Consider the following 27,427-nt stretch of genomic DNA (forward strand, 5'->3'; position numbering starts at 1 on the left):
GTGTGGGGGTGATGGGGGTGATGTCGGTAGCGCTGATCGTGCCACATGAGCAGCAGCCAGTAATCTGATCTGACTTGACTGACATATTTTTTTTCTATAGCACTCCATCAGGTCTATAAAAGAGACAGAGGCTCCGGGCGAAGACAGAGACCAGCAGGCAGGCAGGCAGGCAGGCAGGCAGACAGACAGACTCTGACCACGACAAAGAAGATTCAGCCACTGGACTTAACTAAACCTCCAGTTTCCTACTAGCAGTACGCATATAGCCAACACAAGCATGGGACTGCTCAGCGTTGAGGAACTGGTAAGATGCAACGTGCAAAGGCATGAATGGAAAGTGTTATTCAAAATGATGATGATGATGATGATGATGGTGGTGGTGGGGAGGTAACAACACAAAAAAGGGAGGTTTTGGGACTGGATTTGAATTGTTTTAGGACTTGTTTTAGGGCTGTTTGACCCTTTTTGGACTGCTTTTGCATCTTTTTCGGCTGGTTCTCAACCGTTTTTGGCATGGTTTCTAACCTTTTTGGACTGGTTTTGAATTTTCTTTGAGCTGGTTTTCAATTGGTTTTGGACTAATTCAATTCAAGAATTAGTGATGCAATAGTGGGAAGCACACATAAAACACAGGGCATGCAAATACATACACTGTAAAAAAAAGAAAAAAAAGAAAATAGTGCATTAAAAAGTACACAGTAGGCCAAAGCACCCAGCAAATGACCTAGCTTTTTCTCACAGAGTTTCGTCACAGAGTTTAGGTGGGAGATGGCAGAGGGTATGAAGGAGTGCTTATCTGTTAGTTTTCATTGGTGGAAGTCTGAGGAGGGAACCAGATGGCAGAAACTGAAACTGTTGATGTAAGGGATGGGAACAATTAGACAGGATGCATTTTATTTATTTATATTTATGTTGCTTTCTTACAATACTCGTTTGTTGTAATGATCCTGCAGTGTTTCTTGTGTAGTGTTCTTTTGTTACAGGCATTAACCACCTTTGTTGGTACATTTTTTCTGTTTAACCTCGAGAGACTGAAACCAGCAGATAAAAGAAAAAGTGAGCACAGACTCAACAAAACATCTGTAAAAAAACATCCCATCAGGGTCATGTCGACATGGAACTCGACGAGTTTCCTGAGACTGCTAGCTTTTCTTGTAAACCATGTCAGTATCTCAAAAGTCAATTTACTGTCTAATATAGTTCCTAAATCCTTATCCTCCACTATTTAATATATTTAAGGACTGGTTTTGCTCTCTCTCTCTCTCTCTCTCTCTCTCTCTCTCTCTCTCTCTCTCTTCCCTCTCCTCTTATGGCACTTTACTCTCATATTTTTCTCGAGGTAACCTATTAATTTTTAAATGAAATTAGTTCATTGTCTTTCTGCCTGTCTCAGCCAAGTCTGACTTGGCTTAACGAACCTCAACGAAGCCAAGCAAATTTAGGTTAATTAAGACAGTTAAACAAAGTGAATATGATGAGAAGCCAAAGTTTGTGTTAGACTGATAATGTGTTGGAGCAGTAGCCTGTTTACATTCCTCTGTGAGGAAGACTCGATACCAGCTCGTAGCTTTGGGCCAATGGCAATGCAAGACGATGGTACTAAAGAATTCAACGTTCGTCAGCTCTTATTTCTTCACCAAGCACTTCTCTACCATACTTGATCATTCCGAGGATGCAGGAATATTGTTGCTGCATCTGTTTTCAAGACATTGGCCTTTAATATCTGGGTGCTATAATGTTGGTAAAACATTACCTTAACATAAACAAACTGTATGTTCAGTTAGTGACTTAATTGCAAATTCTGCTCTTAAACTGACTAAAGACTGACACAGGAACAGTGGACCTGATATACTGTATATAGGGGGAGATGGTGATTTTATGGTATATGTTTTTCCCCCTGGGTAGAATCGACAGTCTACAGAATGTGCAACCTGATCAAGGATCACATCAAATTATGTATAGATGTTTTATTTTTTCTGTTCTTACTTTATGCTTAGTTGAACTTAATCCTAATAATAATGGGTTAACGACTTAATGGCCAATTCTGCTCTTAGACTGACTAAGACTGACACGGGAACAGAGGACCTGATTTTTTTAATGCCCCCCTTGTGATGCAAATCAGGTGTTTTTATGAATATATATATATATATATATATATATATATATATATATATATATATATATATATATATATATATATATATATATATATATATATATATATATATATATATATATATATATCATTATATATATATATATATATATCATATATATATATCATATATATATATATATATATATATATATATATATATATATATATATATATATATATATATATATATATATATATATATATATATATATATATATATATATATATATATATATATATATATATATATATATATATATATAGGGAGATGGGGATTTATTTATTTATTTTTACTTAGTTTAACTTAATCATTATTGGTGCAATCCAGCCAAAGAGTTAAACATTTTTTTCCCCTTTCTTGTGTAAATCCAAGCTCACTAGCATCTTGGGTTTACATACAGTAACTTACAGTACAGGCCTATATTTCCAACCTGGTCTCTTCTTGCCTGCAGGTGACCGGTAAGCGTTCTGAGGGCAAGGAGGTGGATGACTTCCATGGGGGCGTGTACGAGGCGGCTGTCAATCAAGAGAAGCAGGATGACCGCAGGTCCCAGAGGCACCTGGGGGGCGGCGCACTGTCAGATGAGAGTGACAGCGGCAGCGAGCACGAGGAAGTCAGCGTGATAGCACTCAATGTAAGACCACAGCACCAGTAAGGCAGGGGCGGTTTTAGCATCAGAGCTTTGGGTGGGCTCAGCCCACCCAAAGGTCATGGACCACTGAACCCCTAGGGGGGTCCGGGGGCATGCCCCCCCGGAAGAAAATTTTGTACAGTTTCAAGTAAAAATGGATCAAACTGGCGCACTTTGAGATCAAGATGAAGAGACTAGATCTATGAAGAACTACACACATCAATATCTTCTTTACCGTTCTGTGGTTTTACAGCGATGAAAAAATAATTGTTTCCCTATATATACTATATATATTCTGCATACAGGTTACTATATGGTAGAATTATGCTTGCATAAATAATACCAAAATCACTTCAGGGGAGTTTCAAGTAAAGTAACATTTTGCTTTGTAGGCAAAACAAAAGTAAAATTAAATCAAAAGGGAACTTCCTAACTTATTGGCTGGAATAATATTCCGACAAGATAATAATATACTGTAAGCACTAAAGCAGGAGTTTGCAGTCAACTAGTTGTGGCAGTTAATATGTGGCAGTATTTGTGGGGGTCAAAATCTATGTGGAAGGGAAAGAAAGAAAGAAAAGGGAATAGCATGCCATGCACGCATGTTAAGCTATCGTCATCATCACATCAGACAGGCTAAAGCAGCCACTTGCGATTCTGAAGGGCTTAATTTCATTCAGATACAAGGGATCCGTTTGAAAATATGTTTGTCACTTATGCCCATATGTTTCTCAAAAAACATTGCATCCATTTACACCCGCTTTACTGCGAGCTAGCATGACATGGCTGGCTGGTGCCATGGTAGCCTACCTACCTTCCTCCAGTCCACCTGTTTGTCTGGCAGGCACAGCGACAAGTTCTTTTGTTTAGCCTACGAAACAATGTTATGCACTAATTTGCATATCAATATGCACTAATTAAGTAACTACTACTACTGACTGCTCAATGCTCACCTCACAGTTTCATTGATCATGAGTGGGGAGAACGATTGTGTGGACTGTGGAGGACCACTTCGCTGCTGTACTGTGTGTGACCTGTGTGAAGTGATGTGGGATTAGGCAGATAGATGGAGGAGGGAGCGCCTGCGCAGCCGCGGTTCTAGAAAGTTTTTGGGTGGGCTGAACCCCCCTAAATTTTTGTCTCAGCCCACCCTAAGAACATAGGGGGGGGGGGGGGACACGCACACAGTGCATTGAGTGTAGTCAGAAACTGCTACTAATGACCACCATGGATTTGGAGAAAAAAAAAAAAAAAAAATTGCCTCTATTTTTTTGAGTGGGCTGAGACTATTTTTGGGTGGGCTAAAGCCCACCCAAAAAAGGCCTAGAACCGCCCTGTAGCCTACAAATCGTGGAAAATGCAAAACTTAAATTTCACCAATGTATAGAGATGAAACATCTATGATCATATAAATAGAGTCCATTTTGAATTCCAGTAATGCCCCGTTTAAAGGTCCTCTCCCCATCACAATAGAGAGGCAAAGTGAACGTCACTTCGCCCTTTATTTTCCCATAGACATTTCATAAAATGCTTGTAAAAATAGTTTTACTTCGTCAAACCAAACGGTTCAGCTATATTTAGAATTGGGAGAGACGATAGAACATTTCACTCGGACCACAACTTAAAAGAACAACATCGAAAAAATATTTTCTTTAAATCCGTGATTTTTCCTCCCCTTCCCGCCCGGCCATGTCAGACGGACAGAAGTGGGCGGCTGAAGCTGGAGACGGTGGACGACCTTTTCAACATCCTGCAGCTGAGGAAGAGGAGGAGGGAGAGGAAGCCTGCGGTCCACAGGAAGCAGCCAGAGCCCGACATCATCGTAAGCCGCTCTTCTTCTTCTGTGCTTTCTATCTTGTTACACTATTATTACTCCCCCTTTTATCACTTTTTTTTTTTACCTCTTGCTCTTTATACCTTTCGCGTGCATAATAACTATCACCTGGACACAGCATCTTATCTCACTCTTCTTTCCACACCATGTACTGTACATCCATCAATGTAACGATCTATGTGTGCCTCTGCATTCCAGCCTGAGACGGTGGATGAGGAGATGTTTGTGATGGCGGCCATGGAGAACAAACTGCCACTGGTGGAGAAATATCTGGCGGACGGAGGAAACCCCGACGCAGTCGACCACGTGAGTCATGGAAAGACACAAAATGGAAAAACCAGGAAATACCTCAGAGATCAGATTCCCCTCGAGCTGTATATTTTTTACACTGTCTGCAGACTAAATCCAAACATCTACATCTATTCAAAGTAGATTCCACATCTGTGTTATATAGCAACCTGCATCAATATGTTTTATTTACCATGTGTTGTTATCATATTACACATAATTCTATTAAGTGAATAGTAAACATGTCCCCCACTGGTGAAGTCCTATAGGATCAGTCCCATTCATTGCCAATGTCACCCCCTAGCGGTAAAAAGTCAACATTACACTGTGATTAACTAACGAACAAACGAACAAATGAACGACCGATCCATAGCCCCCAAATCCCCCCCCCCCCCCCCTCCTTTGGTGGGGGACAACAAATACAATTACAATGCTAGATTGTGTGAAGCTGTTTTCATTCAAATCTTATTCATGTTTTAATGAATGTAAATGTCCTTTTATTATTACCTATGCCATTCCAAATGACCCAACTGTCCATTAAAAGGTCACAGTAATTAGTCATCTGTCTCATTTGCAGTTCCAGAGAACAGCTCTGCACAAAGCTTCCTTCAAGGGAAACCTGGAGATCATCAAGAGGCTGCTGGAGGCTGGAGCCTCCATCAGCAGCAAGGACAAGGTGAGACTCCACATTCACTGGAATCGCCACAGGAAGTCCTCCGATTACAAACGAGGAATGTGTATGCAGCACAGCAGACACATCAATAGTAGAACATGGAGCAATACAGAAAAACAATCTTAAATGATCAAGTGCAAAACATAAAGTCCTTTAAAGTTAGATAATGGGGGGGCTGTTGGGGGGCAGGGTTGATGCACTTCTTTCTTTCTTCTTTCCTTCTTTCTTCTTCTCATACACAGACCACACACGCACACACAGACCACACACGCACACGCATACACACACACACACACACACACACACACACACACACTCACGCACGCGCACACACACACACACACTCACGCACGCGCACACACACACACATGTAAGCGGATGGATATATGCATGCCGTCATCCTAACAGTAGTGTGTGTGGGTTGCAGCTGGAGGCCACAGCGGTGCACTGGGCGTGCAGAGGAGGCAGCCTGCCGGCTCTGGAGCTTCTTCTCAACCAAGGAGCCCATTTCACCTCCAGAGACAAGGTAAGAGACCATCTCAGATAAAATCCATGTATATCTGCAGTTATAAAACAGGGCTTACTACTCATGAGTTCATGACATAATAAAAATAAAAATAAAAATAATAATTATTATGGACAGTTCTTCCTGCATTCACTATAGCAATAACCATCATCAGGATATGGAGATATTCACCTAGCTGTTCTCTGTTCCCCCCCCAACTGCCTTCCCCCCTCCCCCCCAGCTGCGCAGCACTCCTCTCCATGTGGCGGTGCGGACGGGACACTGTGACTGTGCAGAGCATCTCATCCACTGCGGAGCAGACGTCAACGCCAAAGACAGAGTAAGGGACGCACTATAGGCGCTCGCGTTGGTCTTTTTGCTGCTAAATCATCTGCAGCATGACGTGAAGCTCACTCATTAACACACGTGGGCTAGCTCGTAGCTGCGTTTGTGTAACTTAAACCTGCATCATTTCAAATGGGCTGCAGGGGGCGACTCCACTGGCTGCAAAAAAAAAAGTCTGGTTACATGGAAGCGAACACTTACTTCCCTAATGGTCTCAATTGCTAGTTTCAAGTCTTCTTCAAAACATCATGGTGTTCAGTTTGTAAATTCTGATCCCATTTAGAATAGAATAGATGATTAAAAAAGACTATGTTTTCACAGGTCACCTGTCCATGTGATCGCGCAGCTCGCCGATCACGGACCAATAGCGGGCCACGCAGCGGCTCCTATCGTCCAATTTTTTTCCCTTGTATTTACTTGTGTATGATTATCAGTTGATTGTTTCTGTATTTTTGTATTGTAATTGTGCATTTATACTTAATGTATAACACTGTTAACACGTCGCATGCATTTCACGTATTTTCGTGACATTAGGTTGTCCTAACGTGTACACTGAAAACAGAGTTTGCAAACTGTGTACTGTATGTGTGCTTTGTATTGACTGCGTACCAGTCCTTATGCGTCCTGCAAAACCAGGCCCTATATGAGCCATCTGGGGCCCTATCCTTGACTAAACCCTGAGTGTCATCTATTTGTTTTCACCAAGTTGAATGCATTTGTATTTTCTTACTCAAGGATGGAGACACGCCCATGCACGATGCTGTGAGAATAAACCGATTCAAGATGATCAAGCTGCTGATGATGTATGGAGCCAGTCTCCACACCAAGAACTGTGTAAGTACAGCGGATTAATACAGCGGATTAGTGAGTGATTTAACCACATTTACCAAGGGGGATGATGGAGAAATGTGTGTGTGGAAAGAAACATTGGTAGCACTTTACATCTGACTCGCCCGCCCTGCAGCCCCGCGGGCTCGCATCATCATTGGCATCACTGATGATGCCATAGACATTGTGACATCATCAGTGACATCACAATTACAGTGCCATCACTGATAATGTCATAGACATTGTGACATCATCAGTGGGACAAAAATGTAAACAAAACAGACAAACAGAGCCCACTTGCTCCCTTTATGATGATGATGATGATGATGATGATGATGATGATGATGATGATGATGATGATGATAATTAGAAAGTGACTGTTGATTTCTGGTCATAATTATAATTATTGGCTAATGTGTAATGTCTCAGTTAAATGCCAGTCATTTCTGTTGATAAATAATTGTTAGCATGATAACAGTATTACAAATACTATAGATTCATCACATGCTTTGTCCATTTTGCTCCTGTTTAGGATGGAAAAACTCCACTGGAGACCCTTTATTCCTGGCAGAGCGGAGCCAAGAGCCTTCTCTATAACATGAGTGAGGAGAAGTCTGACCAGTAGAAGACAGAAGAATTCAGTCAAAACCAGTAGAAGACAGAAGAATTCAGTCAAAGCGGATTTCAACATAGTCAGGTGGAGGATCTGCTGGCTTACCGAGGTGCGGGGATCCATTTGTAGAGATGGTGTGAGCACAGCTAACAGTTTAGCGAGGTGTACAACGCAAAGGGAAAGTCTGTGGCACTCCCATACTGAGGTTAGTGAAGCACACGCGTCTTTTAAACATTTATTCAGCCAGGGAGTTTTGCTGAGCATGTAGGCTGCTTTACAGCAAAGGCCTGCGTCACATTCATGTGTTCACATATAGAGGCTTTATTGATCCCAGGTGGAAATTACTGTTACTTGACAGTGAGGGCGTTATTCATTCACTTACCCCCGTCATGGTTTTCCCAGCTGGTCCAGGGATTTGAACCGGCAACCTTCCTGTCCGCTTAATGTACATCTCTTTTTTTTGGTTGTCTTTTAAATATGTGAAATATACAAAGAACATCTTGTCTAATGTCAGATGGAAGAGAACCGTTAGGGATGTGAGGAATCTTACAGCTTTTTGATCAACAATGTGAAATCTAATCAGAATGTCATTAATAACACGATTAGTAGCACTGATAGATTCATTGATCGCCAAATATTGCTGGACAATGTCTCGGCTGAAAACATGAGGATTTATTTTTTAAAGCTGAGTTGAAGTCAGCAATATCGCAACAAGATAAAGACTTATTTATTTATTTATTTATTTTTATTTTTTATGTATGTTTTTTCTGGATTTCCCCCCTGTTTCCTACCCAATTGTACTTGGCCAAACCCTCTTGATGTACCCCCTCTGCCGATCTGGGGAAAGTTGTAGACTTGCCTCTACTGCCTCTGATACATGTGCAGTCGCCAGCTGCGTCTTTCCACCTGACAGCGAGGGGTTTCACCGGCAGGACCTAGGATCACGCAATTCCGGCAGGACCTAGGATCACGCTATTCCCCCCAGTTCCCCTCCCCCCAAACAGACCGATCAGAGGAGGCACTAGTGCAGCGACATACCCTTAATCATGCTTCCCACCATGCAGACATGGCCAATTGTGCCTGAATGGATGCCCGACCAAGCCAGAGGTAACACATGGGGTTGAACCTGCGACCCTCGTGTTGGTAGGCAGGGAATCTACCACTGCACTATATACCCGGACACCCAATTACTTATTTATTGATTAATGGCCATAGTCAACAATCGATTAATCTGATTTATTGATTGATTTAGTACCCAGAGGGACAATAAAGCAAGTTATTGATTGTATTGATGTGTACAGCTGGTTTGATGAATGTGTTCACGGGAGTTTCATGGTCAGACCTTAACCAATCATTAATTGACATAATGTGGTAATCCAATTAAATTGGATCAAGGGCTTTAGTTTTCCAGAAGTGAGTGCGTGACCTGGTTTGCATTTTTTTGAGCCGTCCCATTGGATCCACAGCATGTCGATCAATTCCAGAGTAATGGCGGTTGATGGTATGACCATGATACCGAAGGCTTTTACCAGGGAAAATGGCAGAGATGGAGATGATGTGTACCTCCTTGTGTTGGTGGATGTGTGTTTTTACTTTAACATTCAGAAGAGTTTAAGAGTTGGGTCTTATGCATTTCAAGAATAAGAGATAAGAGAAGAATAAATACGTTTTAGATTGTAGTCACTCCCCTCACATACTGGCCCTTACTGTATTAGTGATCTGGGAAATGACAGGTGTACTCAATAATTACTTTGTAAAAAAAAAAAAGAATACCTAAGCAAATAGCTAAACTGTAAAATAAACATGAAAGTTAATTAATTCTGACAATCTCAATCTCCATATGTTGAACCTTATCTCCTGTTTTTACAGTGTTAGGTTGCATTAGGCCAGATTCATTTGTATGGGCTGTGGGGGCACATTACAGAGTAAAACATACAGTCTTATCTCAAAAATCAAATAAATAAAAATCCTGCTCTACATTCATACACATTCACACTTAGCATGTTATGACCCTAACATCTCAACCAGTAGCGAGATCAAATGTTTCTGGAATGTGGCCCCTCCTGAGTTGTACTTAACTTCTTTAGAAACACACAAAGGAGTGAGAGAAGAAAGGTGCTGAGAAGTCACTGTTGGTTCACAGGACGTTTTGAAAAGAGCTTTATATTTAAGTGGTTATAAAGAAAAAATTTGAATATTCGTGAATATTAATTGTATTCTTTTTTATGGAAAAATGATATGTACAGTTTGTGTGTTATTTGTGCTTTGATTCAATAAAAAAAAGTTTTGAAATTGAATCTGTCAAGTTTTACTGTTACAACCATCCAAACAGAAATAGATTGAAATCGGAATTAATCAAATTATATTGCAATGTACCATATATTTCATGCAATATGAGTATATGAGTTGAGCTGACTTTATTCATTGTTATGCCCCAGTCTAGGGGTTTAAGGATATAAAGACATGTACAGTAAAAGTGTAAACATTCATTTCCAACATGGTTCCTGATGTCTAGAAGTGATAGTAAATCAATAGTGTTCCAGTTTAAAAGGCAACTTTACCTAACTCAGACAACAAAATCAATTGCAAAATTTGCCAATATTGGCAAAAGCTGTCACAACTTTGCAGCGGGTGTGTTTGTCCAAGTGGCTTATCACCAACTCTGAGGTGATCTGCTGATTAAACACAAGCATGTGTTCATCAAATGCCATGCCATGCTCGCAGAAGAAGCTGCAGACATATACTTCTCATGTGATCACAGGTAGTAACCACACCTCAGGTGTGGAGAAGGTAACGACTGATCCTGAGGCAAGAGAGCTCCTGGCATGAGTGGGTGAGAATCCGGAGTTAGAAGACGGAGTCAGAGCTGAGATGAAGGCATTTGTCCTCTCCATCATCTATGGTGAGAGCGCAGATGTTACCTGCCAGCCAGAGCTTCCATGTGGCACAAACTGTAGAAGTGTCCAATCTGTCACCTGATGACGACTCGTTGGATCTTCATGTGGAAAGGAACAAACTATATTGCATATTGCCAGCTCCATAATCTGCTGGAGCATCCCTCTCCCATTGGTCATGGCTGGGAACTTGTGAAAGGAGACGTGCCAACCAATGCATCACACCTTTGCCCCAGGAGCTCACACTTAGTATAGCGATAATAGAGCTCCACAGGAATGAGTCCGGACGTACGCACTTCGGTTCACTTTGAAGCAAGCATACTTTCTTTTATGCAATTTTCAGAAAAAGTTTCAAAAGTGATACAAGTGGTCCACCTTTGTGAAGATGATCCTGCTAAACATTTACATGCATTTAACCCAAATACCCATTCTAAAATCCCATAGCCTTTCCCCCCTTACGAAGCAACATGGCTGCGATTTCTAGTTAAAGGAGAATTTCGTTTTTTTTTAACCTGGACCCCTCTCCTCACATTAATTATGATCTGACGACTCACCCAGTGATCTCTGCAGCGTTTTTGGCCGTCCTAGGCGTTGTTTTGAGATGAATACTGTCCAAGCCAGTCCTAGAATTGAGCTCCGTGGGGGCCAAGTGGCAGCGTGTTTTCCTCCATCTAAATAGACAGTTTTATTCCCGTTTTCGACGCATATCGTCATAAGCTGTTCCCTAAGGAACGATCAGACTGCAATTCTCCCCCGGGCACTTTTCACTGGTGGTTACAGGCATCTCATTTTCGCCTGTCGGGTCAGTGAGACACAACTCTCGTCAGGAAAGTCTCACTGACCCGACAGGTGGAAATGGGATGCCTGGAATGCCTGTAACAACCGCTCGGCGCTCTTTACCGCTGTAAAGAGCCCGGGGGACAATAGCAGTCTGCTGGTTCTTTAGGGATCCGAAAACGGGAATAAAGCTGTCTATTTAGATGGAGGAGATACACGCTGCCACTTGGCCCCCACGGAGCTCCATTTTAGGACTGGCTTGGACATTATTGATGTCAAAACAACGCCTAGGATGGCCAAAAACACTGCGGAGATCACTGGGTGAGTCGTCAGATCATAATTAATGTGAGGAGAGGGGTCCAGGTTAAAAAAAACGAAATTCTCCTTTAAGCCTTCAAAAATATGTCATCCCTGCGGTAGCCTACTCTATGAGCAGAGTGAGTAGTCTATGATGAATCAACAGATTCAGATGCCCCTATGTCCTAATCATTGTAATGTTGTAAATTCAGGTTAAATACCTTGTTAAATACTTTGTTAAATATCTTGTACTGAATGTTGACGTACAAATGTATGCCAATTAATTCGGGGAGGGGGGAGATCTTTATTATCATTCAATTCAATGAATTCAGAAATTAGTGACCATAGAGAGCGAAGGTTTGTTTCGTGTGATGAACCATAAATGTTGACATTCTTGACCTTGTATAAGCAGAGCTTTCATGAAGGGTCTATGATAGCTTTGTAAAATTGACCTTTTGGAGCTGAAAATCGGTGGCCATCTTGAATTTGAAGATCAACAATAGGTCAAATCATCAAAACGAAATCAATTCTGGATTAGGCTACTCGACCCAGAAACCAAGGATTGTAGTTCAAATCATTGAAAAAGTTGTTTCCAACATAGTCGATGGTAGCCATTTTTGGATTTAGGGCTCTCAAACTATTTGTCCACATGGTCAGGGTTCTGATCCGAGTCACAAAAAATTCATATCAGAGCAGACTGGAGTATTGGCATTGGCGGAGGTATGCACTCTCCAAGTGAACTTCTAGTTGCTTTTGTTTCTAGCTAGTGCTCATCATCGGTGCAGATACATTATTCTCATTTTCCTCATTGTCTCTTTTGGCGCCACCTGTTGATGTGACCTGTTGTTTTGGCAACTGATGGGCTTTCATCTTCAACACATCCCACCTCTCAGGAAGCAGGCCTTTGTTGAAGAGCAGAGAAGCCAGGTAGGAGAACAGCAAGATAGACGCTAACGCACACAGCATGCAGATGGTGTTGACTGGAGCGCGTTGGATGTAAACACCATCCTCAAGTGTGCATCCTGGGAATTGGAGTACAGTTGGTAGCCCTACCAGCGGCTCTCCAGACAACAGTCTTAACAGCAGCCCCAGCAGAAAGCCCATAATGGCCCCGTAACCATTGGAGATGTTGAAGAATAGGACACAGACCAGTTGAGGGAAGGCTATGATGTAGGTTAGCCCTACACTGATAATCCAATACACTGTGACGCTACTCTTGTTGAGGTGGGTGAGCGATGTACCGGCTAGACCCACAACTACCACAGTGACACGGATCACCCACTGGAGCTCTCTCTCTGAGGCCTGAAGGGAGAAGAAATGTAATGAAGAAAAGTCCAAAGACATGCAGGTCAGTTGAACTGGACACTATAAATGTTGCATAGGTGTGAATGTGAGCCTGAGTGGGTTTGATGTGGTTTTCAATCATCTAGTATGGGTTGTGACATGTATATGATGACGTGACGTGATGTGATGTTTCTCACCCGGGTCCTCAGGATGTTCTTGTAGATGCTGGAGGTGAAGATGGAGGCTGCTGAAAGTAGGCCAGAGTCAGTTGATGACATCGCAGCAGCGGCTATGGCTCCAATACCGATGATGGAGATGTAGGATGGGGTGAGGTGTTGCAGGGCGAGGGGCAGGACTAGAGGCGCCTCCCCACGTTCAAATGGAGATGGCGAACCATAGGAAGTCAGGTTCCAGTCTGAGTCATGGACACATAGATGTAAACATTTTGAGACGTACTTGGTTTCTCTCAGATTTATGTAATTGATGTTATTTGCTGTTGACATGGTCCAAGTTGTTTTGTTTTTGTTATGTAATTAGTTAGTTACTGTTGTGCTTTTTGTTTTTGATGCTAATTTGATTTGATAAAACATTTGGACACAAGAAAAATGAAACTTTTGAGACGTGAACTGGCAAAAAGGCAATCGGCACACCTTACCAATTTGTTGCAACAAAAGAGTAAAACTATAAATAAGGCAATTCTTGAAACACTGCTATGCAGATACATGTGCATTTAATTTACTATTGAGTTTTCGGTGCTAGATCTGCTTCAGTGCAGAGGCATTTGAAGTAAATGGACAGGAATAGAGTATATTACTACGATAATGTGTGGTGTCTATATTTGAGTTCAGAATTTTGCATACATTGAGGTTGAAGTCACAAAAACTCATTTTTTAACCACTCCACAGAATTATTGTTAAAGTGAGTGAGCAGAATTGTGTTCGGCCACAGCTATGCCATTTTAACACGTTCACTGCCAATGGCGAGTTGACTCGTCAAACACAATCCAACGGTTCACTGCCAATGACGAGTTGAGACGTCAAAAAAAATTGATTTTTTTTTTTTGACGGTGGGACGTTGATCTAACCCTTTTACGTCTCCTATACCAGAATTGGAGGTATTGAATGTGTATAATCTATTTTACCGACCCACTGAGTGGCGACATGTCTCTCCACAGTAGAAAGAGGCGAGCCAAAACTGGAGGGAAAAGCGCGAGGAAGCCGTTCTCATACAGTAAAATGGATGGCGAAAACGCTTTCACTTTCGCGCTGATTGCTGGCGGTGCGGGATTGCAAATTTGCATAATAGATTACGGGTGGAACACACTTTGAAACTCGCAGCATAAATATGACCAGAATCGCAAAAGCTTCATCAAAGCTCTCAACCAAAACTCCAAGTAACGAGCGAGTCCATCCAGACTTCCTCAAAGAGCGGCCGCGCAGACAGGCACAGCAGCAGCAAAGCAATGAGCCTGGTGACGCGAGGTTACAGCAGCAGCAACGAGCTTGTGACACGGCCGCTGCAGCCAAGAAGACACACACGGAGGGAGGAGTTGGAAGCAGAGGGGGGTTTCCTGCTGTTATGGAGGAAATTACTGTTCAAAACTATTGTTTAGATGTCTGACGTCTTACTGATGCCAAAAATGAATGGTTAAAGTGACTGTTCTATCGAATTTCACAAAAAGCCGTTTATCTCAGAATAATTTTTCTGACGCTGAAACCATGCTGTATTCAACTGCTAATGCTTACATAACTACTAACTCTACAAACTAACTCTTTTAGACAGAGAAAGCACACATTCTATTAGTTCTTTTGAGATATTGTGTGTTCACAAAATCTTAGCAGAAAAGAATCCTCGGGTCTTGAAAGATGAGCCAGAATCCTCAAAAAAAAACTCTGGCAGAACCTACCTACAGTAAAAAAAAAAACGGCTGGCAGTGAATGTGTTAAGTGTGATCGAGCTGAATCTTTCAGGGTTAGGGTTAGGGTAAAGATCAGCCTTGCGGGTGACCTAACGGAGGCAGATCTTTGAATGAGTTAATTAGGGCCGACTAAATTCACCTGACACAGATGGGGGCGGTTTTGTTTTCACATCCATCTGGGTATGGTGTGACCTTACCCCGCTAGCCGGGCGTTTCTAGCTCATGCCATTAGCGCCCGGGGACCCACTTAACATTTCCAATCAGACCAGCGTTCCGCTCTCGCGGCTACGTATTAAAAGATTACTTACCTGACCCAGAAACTTAAAGTGAAGATCCCATGCCTAACATCCTCTGCTTCTAAATAGCAGATGTCACCACTTCCAACTTGTTGCATAAAATCAATTTTTATGTCTTTTATAATAAAAAAGTCCTTCATGCAATACCATTAAGGAAGTGTGGGGGGCAGTACGGACAGCGACGCACTATGTTTCTGACAAACGACTTCCACTCCATTGACGACAACTTCCAAGAAGATACAGAGGTGCTCTCCAACAAGACCATTTGGTTGGTGAGTGGGATCTGGGCAGGTAGGACCTCCAACACACTGTTACGAGTAGCCCTGGGACAATGCATGTCAACAACAAATCAGGCGAATTACCCAACGACTAAGAACACTGCTAACCAACTTTAAGGAAGTCCTTCATGAGCTGGGGTACCAGGTTGGAGCGTCGAGGAGTGGCTGGTCAACCGGGATACTGCAAGGACAGAGACATCTTTGACACAAATTGATCCTTCGGTGGGACCCTACTACCCTTGGCTGCCTTACAACCAGCCAGGCAGGTCCTGCTGGATCTCCATCACACATTGGTCCTTCCAGCCGGATAACAACATTGCCCCAGGAGAGGCCCCCCATCCGCCTTCCTGGATCCCTGGTGAATGAAAGAGTTGGAGCTGGAGTCGGCGATTGAGAAACTTTGGATTGAGGATGCCGAGAGGCCCAATGGATCGTGCAACTGCAAATGCGCAAAAGCCGAATATGATTTAAGGAGCAAAGCAGCTTCTTCTCTTCTCAGGCCATAGCAGTTGATGTGCGAGACATGGCTGTTGAGGTCATGGTTGTGGCACACAGTAATGCTGGAGCCTGCACATTAGCTGGCGGGAGAGATTAAGTTAAGTTAAGTTATCCTTTATTTATCCCCTTGGGGAAATTCATCCTCTGCATTTGATCCATCCTCTACTAGGAACCTTCCTAGAACTAGGAGCAGTGGGCAGCCACTGTGCAGTGCCCGGGGACCAACTCCAGTTATTTTGCCAGTGCCTTGGTCAGGGGCACTGACAGGAGTATTAACCTTAACATACATGTCTTTCTTGATGGTGGGAGGAAACCGGAGCACCCGGAGAAAACCCACACGGACACGGGGAGAACTTGCAAACTCCACACAGAAAGGACCTGGGACGGACCGGGGTTCGAACCCTGTTGCTGTGAGGCAACAGTGTTAACCACTGAGCCACCGTGCCGTCTCAACACGTGGCCCTGGATGGTGATTCTGCCAGTAAGGTGACTGTTGGGACTAAGAAAGAGCAGTTGGACCGCTGATACTGTGCCTGGCCAGACCACAAAGGGGCCCACACCACATTCCGGTCCCCCACTCCATCAAGCTCACAGGTCGCCATGTCCCCACATCCGGTTGTGGGATCTGGGCAAGTTGGACCTCCAATGTTACGAGTAGCCCTGGGACAATCTCTGTTAACAACAATGAATCAGGCGAATTACCCAACGACCAAGAACACTCTGCTAACCAACTTGAAGGAAGTCCTCCAAGAGCCCGGGTACCGGGTTAGACTGTCGAGGAGTCCCCTAGTCACCCGGGATTCTGCGAGGAGGACATAGACCTCTTCGCCACAAATTGATCCTTCGGCGGGACCCTACCACCTTTGGCTGCCTTACAACCAGCCAGGTCCTGCCGGATCTCCATCACACCCACCATATCCAAACGCTAACCCCAACCAAGTGGGTACTAGTACCTAACCCCAAACACCTTCACCCCGCTGTGCCTCACCCCAACACCAAGGCATCAATCAATCAATCAATCAATCAATTAATCAATCAATCAATATCCTTTATTTAACCCGGTAAAAACTCATTGAGATTCAAACCTCTTTTCCAAGAGTGACCTGGCCAAAACGGCAGCATAAAGACAGTTACATCAATACACACAAACACAACATAAACAGATAAAATAGAGTCAGTCACACACTCAGGAAACAATAGTGAGGTTACACCGCAGGGAAATCACAAGAGCCAAGATAACTAATTTCTCTGTCTCTTAAAATTTACCTGAATTCCCCCAGAGTTATACGATTAGATAATTTCAAGTCCTTCTGCACATCATTCCAGGTAGAGGGGGCATCATTGACACTTGCGTAACCTCAACCACCCATTGTTGCCCTGTGCCTCACCTGTAACGCCCAGGCCATGGTGTGGCCTGCTATGTATGTGTGTAATTTCTGAGGAGCTAAACTCAGTGGACGATCAGTCTTAGAATAGAGAAAGGAGTTATGTTATGTTTATCCCTTGTGTATTAGTCTGTCTTCTCCCCACTTGTTGCCCATGTTCCCTTGTTAGTCTGCCTTAATTCCTCCCACCTGTTGCCTATGTGTCTCGTTAGTCTGCCCCATTACCTGAGTTCTCCCCACCAATCAGTTCTCCCGTTTTGCCCTCTGTGTTCCTGCCTTCCCCAGCTGTACCTCATGTTTCATTAGTTGCCTGTCTATATATTGTCTCAGTCTGCGTGTTGTCCTTGTCGAGTCATTGTCTATCTGTCGTACAAGTTTAGGTTAGTTTTTTTTTTTTTTTTTTTTTTAGAAAAAGAGAGAACGAAGTTAGATCAAGAAGGGCCCAGATGGAGCCTACCCTGTCCTAGTGCATTATTACACAATACATAATCTGTGTATTTTGACATTTGTTCCTGAGTATAGCCTCTGGCTAGTGGATTTTGTTATTTTTAGTTTTCAGTAAAGACTGTTTTGCTCCAACAAACCTTGCCTGCTGCCTTCTCCTCTTCTGCATTTGGGGCCACACACTACACCATCTAACCTTACCTGACATCACCTCAACCTGGCGCATCTGTGTGCATCCAAACATGACGCACAAGAGTAGTTTTAGTAGGGGTCTAGGCACATATTGATAATTGAAACCCCCCGCTTACGATGGAGAATATAATAGTATAAATGATTTATACCTGTGGATGCAGCTGTTGCCCCAATCAGAATAGGAGGAATTAGGAATACAATGACCATGGGGCCAGCAACGAAGCAGCTGATCTTGGCGCTGGTAGATGAAGAGGCAGACAACGTCCTCTGGTGAAATGCTGAATAGCCGAGACTACCCAAACTCTTCAAATCAGAGAAATGCCAAAGTCAGTTAAAGCCAAGTGAAATGACAAAGTCAAAGACAAATAGCTAATTTTCTTTAAATTCCTTTGAGACATGCATGTGATAATGGGCTACAGAAACAAACAAATTTGAACCTGGACTAGATATTTTCATGATAATTCTCTAACAACAACAAAAACGTTTGAGGGGTGAAGGCAATTAAGCATCCTGTACCTAATCAACATCAAAGTGCATATACAGTAAATCTGAACTAGCATCTGGCTCAGCATTAGTGTTGAGCCTCAATCAAGGATCAGTTATTTATGGAGGAATGTAGTCCTAACTGGAATTTTGAGGTTTCCTTGATATTTCATCGTACCATAACGAGGAGATTATCAACCCACATCCAGGCTCTCTCTGCCCCCAGGGTACCGATCCAGGGGGCCTGGAGGGTGTTGTTCAGGGCAGTCTGGGTGATGTCCAAGGAGACAGGATTCATCAAAATAAATGGGACACACAACCACTGCAAAGAGACAAAAAAAACATCTGACTCACCAACCAAAGTTTAAAATAGCAGAATACAATGTTATTACAATTACATACAATTATTAGAGTAAATAATACAATTTAAAATGTAAAACATTTCTTTAAGTAACGCAAATGTACTTTTACTTGAGTAGTATTGGCAACCTTATCGGCTGGCCATTTGGGTTTTGGAGGTAAAACCGTCGGCCAGGATGATCACGCTTTTATGACGGGGGCCTTCATGGGATCTCATTTGGCTGTGGTTCTGCAGGGGCTTAAATGCCTCCCATTTGAACCACTACAGGAGACGACCTTAAAACACCTGTCTTTTAAAACAGTGTTGTTACTGGCTCTGGCCTCAGCTAAGAGATTCAGCAACTTCAGCAACTTCAGCAACAAGGGGTGAACCTGTGGAACAATTTTGATGATGAAATGAAACTGTGCAACTCACTTAAGACTTTCAAAAATATGTATAAATGCAAGATTATAGATAAATATAAAACAGTGGTATAGCCATATTATATATATATATATATGTATATAGATATATGTTTATATATTACATTATATATTATGGAATTTCGATGCTTCTTAGCCGAGACAACGCCAGTTTGAGTAACATTTTTTCTTTAATTTTTTTTTCTTTATTTCGTTTCTTTCATTCTCTAAATATTTTCTTTTGCACTACAAAGGCTTTTTGAGACTGTGTTAAAAGGGTAGACATAATAAGCCCCGGCTTCAGTCTACACCTTTTGGTCCTGTTTGATCCACATGAAAATTCTTGTATTGATTATTGATTTCTGGAACAATATGACCAAATAAACCAATCAATCAATCAATCAAACTTACACACACTTTCTGTCCACATCTCGTGCACTCAGTTTGCTCCAGGGGATGGAAAGGTGACTATGATCCCTAACCCGGCCTTTGTGCCTACAGTTATGGACTCTTGTTCTCCTATGACTCTATTAGTGTTTACTCCTACTGGGCAGCAACATGGACAATTGGCGCTCTATTCTCCCCCTGGCCTTAGGCGCTAAACTGGCGTTAAACGCAAAAAAAACACGCTTTGCGCCTGCCTACCCGTGACTCTGGAAGATAGTGTCATGTTTTTATGCCCCGAAATGCGCTTTACTCTGAAGAGGCGTGGCCCAGTGCCAGAATAGGCCAGAATGGGCGTTTTGGCCTTAAATACCAGCCTAACGCGATCTTCCCAATGGCCGTTAATTTTACGGTTAGCGCTTTTCAAAACCAGGCCTTATTCAGTGCGCCGGCCCCGGGGATGCACCCACGGCGTTAGCTATCTCACTCTCTCTACCCCCCCTCTCTCACTCCCCCTCTCCCTCTCTCTCGCATGTCAATTTCTGCCCCTATAGCGCACTGCAAGCATGCCATCAGATCTGAAATGTAGGCTACACCACAGAATGGCAGAACCATCCCTATTTTGGGGGAAAGGCCATTAATTTATAGCCTATGTTGGCACAGGCAGGCACAATGACCGATGAAAAAAAAGTTATTTTGAGCCCCTGTCATTCAGAGGCTGTTGCATCATCTTACCTGTCTGCCGTGCAGCGGATGCAATCATTCTGTCCAAACTTTCACCAATCTAATCTCATCATGACAACCAGGGAGAGGCTATATTGTTCTACGAGATGCGTTTAGAACATTATTCTCAATTTGCTCTTGCTACTGTATAGTGTAGCGTATTGACATGCTTGCTGTATTTAAACTGCAGTGAGATTTGTTTGAGGAGACAGGAGACTTGATTATGGAGACAGACGGGGATGAAAGAGGGAGAGGGGGAGCTCAGAGCTCTTTGGTCGGACTGGATCGCTCCGTGGAATCGGAGCTTGAAAGGGAAGAGTGTGATTTTCTTTACTACAGATCGCCAATGGCCACAGCTTGTTCTCCTATGATTCTATTTTTAGAAGTGTACTCCTCCTGGGCAGCAACAGGCCTATGAGGTTTATGCCCAGTCTGTGCCCTGCGCACTTGTATGGACAAGACGAAGGGGCTCAGGATCTGATCAGCTGTTCATCTCCTGTGCTACTCTGTGTTTGGGCACGGCCATCTCCAAGCAAGGCTTATACAAATCAGGATGCACAGCAACCTTAGGGGCTCTGTGTGCACTCTACTTGCCTTCATCCTGGGCCCTCTTTATTTAAATGTTTTATTAGTGTATTTAACAGAGACAGAGCATATTAATGAACATTTATAATAAATGTAAATACACCAGATTATAACCAGATGCTAGTTTACATCTGTAGTCCCTGGGGCAGGTTGATGTTACCAAAAAAAAGAAAAGATGTAATGTCTTAGACTGTTTTCAATAATGAAGACTACTTCTCTAGTCAATGTCTGATTAACCATCCCATTCACTAATCCATTGTTCCTTTCCATTCATCTCTCTCTCCTCTGCAGCAACGCCCTGTTCGGGTTACATCAGCCATTCATAAATATGCACGCCCCCTTTATCCCTGTCCAATCAATGTCTCCCACGCTTTCCCTCTCTTCGGCTGCTGGCCAATCACCTAAATGAAGTTTCATATCAGTCTTCTCGGATTTGCCCCACCTCCTCCCCTGAACACCACCAATGTCTCAAATGGCTCAAATAGAACTCCCTATGGGGGTTCTCTATCCTATAAATCTCTGACGCCCTCCTCACGTCTCAGAGGAGCATCATCATAGCATGGAGTCATACGCCAAATCTAAGTGTTGTTTGTTTCATCATTAAAGTTTATTGTACTTTCCTTCTAGTCTCTCATTATTGAAATACATTTTTTTTAGGGATGTCCGATATTATCGGCCTACCGATATTATCGGCCGATATTAGCATAAAAAATCGATATCGGAAAATATCGGTATCGGTTTTCATGCCGATATTTTTTCATGCCGATTTTTTTTTTTTTTTTTTAAATACAGGGGGAGTCTCACTGAGAGCAATGCTGTCTTTTTCAGGAGTGCCCTGTTCACATTCACACACACATTCATACCTGGAAGCTGACCAGTACAACCACAGTCTGATCTGTTGGCCACTGAGCAGCTCCACTGGACCGGTTGGGGTTAAGGGCCTTGCTCAAGGGCACCTCAGTGGTGGTAATGAGGGAGGGGCAAGCGCTGCCTTTTCACTTTCCCCACCCAGATTTATCCTGCCGGTCCCGGGGATTGAACCGACGACCTTCTGGTCACAAGCTCGCTTCTCTAACACTTACAACTTTAACACAACATGCATATTATATATTAAACTCTTCAGCTACATTAAGCTACATTATGTAACTTGTTACGTGAAATTTTGGTCGAAAAAAAGCCCGCTTATATCGGTATCGGTTGATATCGGTTGATATCGGTATCGGAAATTAAGAGTTGGACATTATCGGATATCGGATATCGGTAAAAAAGCCAATATCGAACATCCCTAATTTTTTTTATTGTTTATTTCATAGGGACAATGTAACTTGACATAGTAATCTTTCACTCATTTCAAACAAGTTAAAGTAACTGATGTTTTTGCATATATAGTTTATAGCTATTGCTAGTTTCAAACTCTTGTCCCTGCATAATAAAGTTGAAGTTGTCTGTCTGTGTGTATGTCTGTCTGTCATCTATCCACGCCCACACCTGGCATTGGGCTGAAAAATTGCATGGAGATGGGCTAACCTCATTTGACAGGCTGGTTAGCTCAGTTGGTAGAGAACCTGACTAACAACCTTGGGCCGTGCGTTCCAATCTTACCCCGAACAAGTCGACTTTATTTGTTAGGTATAAGTATATGATGTTTCACTTTACAATAGGGGTACACACAAAGAGTAACTATTGGACACGTAATAATGAAGTAATCATTCAGTATTCGTTAATTACTCAGTATGATGCACCACTTTACATTAGGGTACACAAAAAGAGTAAGTAATGGACAGATAATAATTAAGTAATCATATACGGATTAACTACTATACTCACAAACTGACCATTAACTAACCATTAACTAATGAGTATTTAAGGAACTGACAACTAATCATTAACTAATCATTTACTAATCATTAACTACTATACTCAGAACTGACTTTGACTAATCATTAATTAATGATTAACTAGTGATTAACGGCCATTAGCTAATCATTAACTATTCATTAACTAATAGTTTCTCATTAGTTTACTAGTAACTACTATAAAATGTGTGTAACTTATTGTAAAGTTCCCAGCCTTGAGAAATGGGAGTGGGATATTCGAGCAGATTGTAATGGAGTTGGCAATACACAATACCTTGTTTGTCCTTTCTGAGTAAAGATCCAACAGTTTGCCATCAGGTGGCAGAGAGATTGCACATTTCTTAGATGTAGTGCCACTTGGAAGGTCTGTGCCCACAGATAACATCTGCACTCACACCAGAACGGTGAAGAGGGGAAATGCCTCCATATCAGCTCTTCTAATTTGAGACACGGCCAATTGTGTCTCTAGGAACGTGCGAAGTACCGCTGCAGGAATTGAAGCCTCGGTCTCCGTGGTGGTATAATGTAGGTGGGTGCTTTTACCTCTACACTAAATTAATAACGAAAAACGCTAGCCTACCCAGTGCATTAAAACGTTACGTAAAGGAGTCCTGACCGATCGTCAGTATTTAACGAATTGGGAGTTAGAACATGATGGGATTGAAGCAGACTCACCAAGCTGATAAACATGAGAATGAGCTGTATGATGTCTGTGTAGGCCACAGAGTAGAGACCTCCCATCAGTGTGTAGGTAATGGCCACTGCAGCGGAGATCCAGACGCTTACAGTGTAGGACAAGTCCAGAATCACACTCATGGTTGCACCTATAACAGACACAGACACACACACGTGCGCGCCCGCCCAGACACCCACACACACATCAGTGTTACTAGAATCACCTTTAGGACTGTCACACAATCTGTAGGATTTTATCAAGTCTGTGGGAGAGGAGCCTTGCTCTAACGGGTACGCTAATAACGTTACCTGACATAAAGGTCCATTCCGTAACTTCTAACTCCTACTGACACCGGTGGCCGCTAGAGTAACTGCAGGCAGCATGTGCTCAAGCTGACACGCATGCACCGTACTCTAATGGGCAGCGCCCATCAGCTGCTGCCTGTGTGAGTACCGGATCTACAGTGCCTGCATGGCTAAAAGCAGTGTTGGTTGCTTTGTAATAAAAGTCACTTGAAAACGGCAACCTGGACAATTTATCGGCCAGATCAGCCTCAAGAAGGCCGAGAATGATTCTGGACAAATTAGTTAGCATGAGCCAGGAAATAGCCTGCTTTCCCCTACAGTCTAATGCGTGGGGCTGATGTGAGCTGGATGTGACCAAACAGAACAGTCAAACAATGTTCCATAAGCATAACAGTAGTAACGTTAGGTATATTTACGACAGTTACATTATCCACACAAGACGGTAATGTCATTAGCGGAGTTTCTGTGTGGTAATCGTTTACCTACCGTATATTAGTTAGGCGCTTTAGCAAGCAAGCTAACGTTATAATAGGCAGCCTCAGCAACTAACACAACAATCTGATGCTAATGTGCTGGTGTTAGCTGGACGCGACCAAACGGAATAGATCTGTTATTCAAACAATGTCCCATGACCATAGCATAAAGGTAGTAATAGGCATATTTGCGACTGTTGTATTATCCACACAAGATGGTAATGTTATTAGTGGAGCTTCTGGGTGGCAAATCCATTAGATAGCCGCATTAGCAAGCAGCTAGCGTTATAGCCGGCCAAAACCATAATATCACAGCAAGCTAGCATAAGAAGGTCCCTCCATGAACCAAAACCACAGCCCCAACTCTAGTTTCCCCCCGACGTCATTCACATTGCTGCTGTTTGGCCAGATGGGCTTCACTAGATAAAGCTTTCTTCTTTCTCTGTGTGGACTTTTTACTGTAGGCTATAGTGACAATGCCCCCAAAATTTGGAGATACCCCTACCGGAGGTAGAACAAAACACAACAATGTTTTTCCTCATCTCTAAGGTCTCCCATATATGAAATGGATTATTGTGTAAAAATATTTTACTGCAAAAATTGTTAAATTGATAGATATTGTTATACACCCCAAAACAAAAAAAGAACAAAAATCTAGCCTGGCCGTATGGGAGTTGAGGCATATAAACCCATGTAAATTAATAATACAAGCTTTGAGAGCTTTCAAACTTGACATGCTAGTAGTCAGAAAGTTGCTTAACATATAGGGATAAAATGGATGTGAATATATTGATGCATTTGGGAAATATAGAGCTATGAACACATAACTAAAATAAGCGGAAATGTAAAAAATATATATATATATATCTATGCAGAATGTTCTCATTTTTATTCTCATTCTCATTCTCATTCTCATTCTCATTCTCATTCTCATTCTCATTATTATATAATAATATATATAATATATATTATTAGATTATTAGATTATTATTATTATTATATAATAATATATATAATATAATAATTATATTATTATTATTAGATTATTATTTTTGGATTGTGCGTTGTGTGCTTTTCTTCATTTCTTTGTTATGGGAAATTTAAGTTTACTGATGTAATTGATTTCAAATCTTGTGCTTTGCTCTTTTTTATTTCTTATTTATTTGTTGTGAGAAGCATATAATTGTATGATAAAAGGGGTAGGTCAGTATAAGCTTTGCTTCTACCTACACCCTTTCGGTTACGCAGGCTGAGAAATCAGTCTTTTACATGTACCGAAATAAACTTATTCATTCAATCATTCATTCATTCATTCATTCATTCATTCATTCATTCATTCATTCATTCATTCATTCATTTACTTTGTAGTAACTCTGCCATAGATTGTAATAGAAACATTTATGAGGGCTTGGTGGAAAGGTGTGTTAACTACATAACCAATACAGGCCACAGATAATCTCTTCAGAGAACACAGTCATCTTGGCAGGTGGCTTCACAAATGGTGAGGAGGTCAAGATGGTGAACAAGTCAGGCGTTGACTGCTTGACAGATATGTATAGTGACCAGGAGGAGGCTGACACAAGATTGGTGTTACATGCATTACATCTTGCACAGTCACATTCTCATCTCATTGTTAAATGTGATGATGCAGATGTGCTGGTTTTGCTTGTGTATTATTCCAGCAAAGGGATGTTTGGATCTTCAATGGTGTACATGCAGGACATGGCCCAAAATAAATATTTGTACCAGTCTCTTCCATGGCTCAGAAGCTTGGTGCAGCACTGTGTGAATGTTTACCTGCATGCCATGCCCTCACAGGCTGTGATACCACAAGCAGCATGCACAGAATTGGGAAGACTAACTGCTTTCACAAGACTCAAGACACATCTGAGTGAGTTAAAAGAAATTGCAAATCTTGCACTCTGGAAGCATAGAGGAGGCTTTTCCACTGGCAAGACAGTATGCCCTCCTCCTCCTGTATGGCCAAAGGAAAAAGAGAATGGGAATCTTGCACCAACCTGGATGAGCTGACTGAGGTACACATTTGCATCCACACCGGATTCATCAGCTGCAACTCTACCCCCAACAGAAGATGCCTTCCAGCAACATGTGTTGACAGAAGATGCCTGAGTTTTGCTCTTGCTCTTTCCCTGACTGCCCGAATGTGACCCATTTTGTCCCTATATGTTAAGCAACTTTCTGACTGCTAAACTAAAGCCCTTTTTGACAATTAGTCACTAGGCTACTGGACTTTTTACTGGACAAATCAGGTATACGTGCTATGGCTTTGCAACTTTAACCGAAATGTGGGCCCAAGTGAGCAGAAACGTTTGTACACTGCAACCTATGGCCAATTATGAAGTCCAAAGACTGCAAAACTGCAAAAACTGTACAACTAATTAAACCCTACTCCTCCCACATTTGTTCTTCAAACGACACCAAACTTCAGCATCTGTATCGTTAGACTGTCCTACACAACATTTTCAGACAGATTTTTGTTTGATCCAAAATTGACCACACAGTGCATCAAAATGTTTTACTGTAAAATGTACTGTAAAGTTTAACAACTACTGCAAATTCTCGCTAAATAAAGATCGAAACTTCATTAAAAAGTTTTGCTGTCACAGTAGTTGAAGTGTGGAAAATCTCTGAATTTTATCTCAAAAACTGAATTTTTGACAATACTTTGAATTCTGCCCTCAAGTATAGGTTAACGCGCCTCGATGCCTTCGCCATCCTGGGGAACGGTGGGACCCTTCGCCATCCTGGGAAAACACACACACTTATGATGATGTCATAAGTGATGTCAGCAGTGATGTAACTTGAGCAATTGTGTATTGTTGTGTCATCAGTGTTGTGACATAATCTGATTATGTCATCAGTGCCCAGAGATGGGTGTAGCTAGCACCTTTCGAATTGTGGCAGTTTTAGCGCTACTAATACGGGTGTCACGATATTTCGTCGCATGATATATCGCGATATCGAAACGTCACGATATGCGTATCGTCAGAAAAAAATATCGTAAAAAAAAAGAAAAAAAA

General features: G+C 42.2%; 2 protein-coding genes across 2 annotated transcripts in view; one reads left to right on the forward strand and one right to left on the reverse strand.

Moving 5' to 3' along the window:
- Nucleotides 1–277: 277 nt before the first annotated feature.
- ankrd1a (ankyrin repeat domain 1a (cardiac muscle)) lies at nt 278–7,888 on the forward strand (the record flags this gene model as incomplete). Its single annotated transcript, XM_083650443.1, has 9 exons — nt 278–304; nt 2,611–2,793; nt 4,487–4,612; nt 4,823–4,930; nt 5,490–5,588; nt 6,013–6,111; nt 6,332–6,430; nt 7,171–7,269; nt 7,796–7,888. The coding sequence occupies 9 exons, from the start codon at nt 278–280 to the stop codon at nt 7,886–7,888; spliced, it is 933 nt and encodes a 310-aa protein (XP_083506569.1).
- A 4,715-nt stretch (nt 7,889–12,603) lies between these two features.
- LOC310789136 (high-affinity choline transporter 1-like) overlaps nt 12,604–27,427 on the reverse strand; it is a gene marked incomplete at both ends in the record, with an annotated part of 19,023 nt that continues 4,199 nt past the window's right edge. The window contains 5 exons of the mRNA XM_083650729.1: nt 12,604–13,146; nt 13,326–13,543; nt 18,289–18,442; nt 18,801–18,944; nt 23,608–23,756. Coding sequence (XP_083506855.1) covers nt 12,604–13,146; nt 13,326–13,543; nt 18,289–18,442; nt 18,801–18,944; nt 23,608–23,756 — 1,208 coding nt within the window. The remainder of the gene's footprint in view (nt 13,147–13,325; nt 13,544–18,288; nt 18,443–18,800; nt 18,945–23,607; nt 23,757–27,427) is intronic.

The sequence above is a fragment of the Poromitra crassiceps genome, assembly GCF_964638095.1.
Source record: "Poromitra crassiceps genome assembly, chromosome: 14".
In the NCBI taxonomy this organism is placed as follows: Eukaryota; Metazoa; Chordata; class Actinopteri; order Beryciformes; family Melamphaidae; genus Poromitra; species Poromitra crassiceps.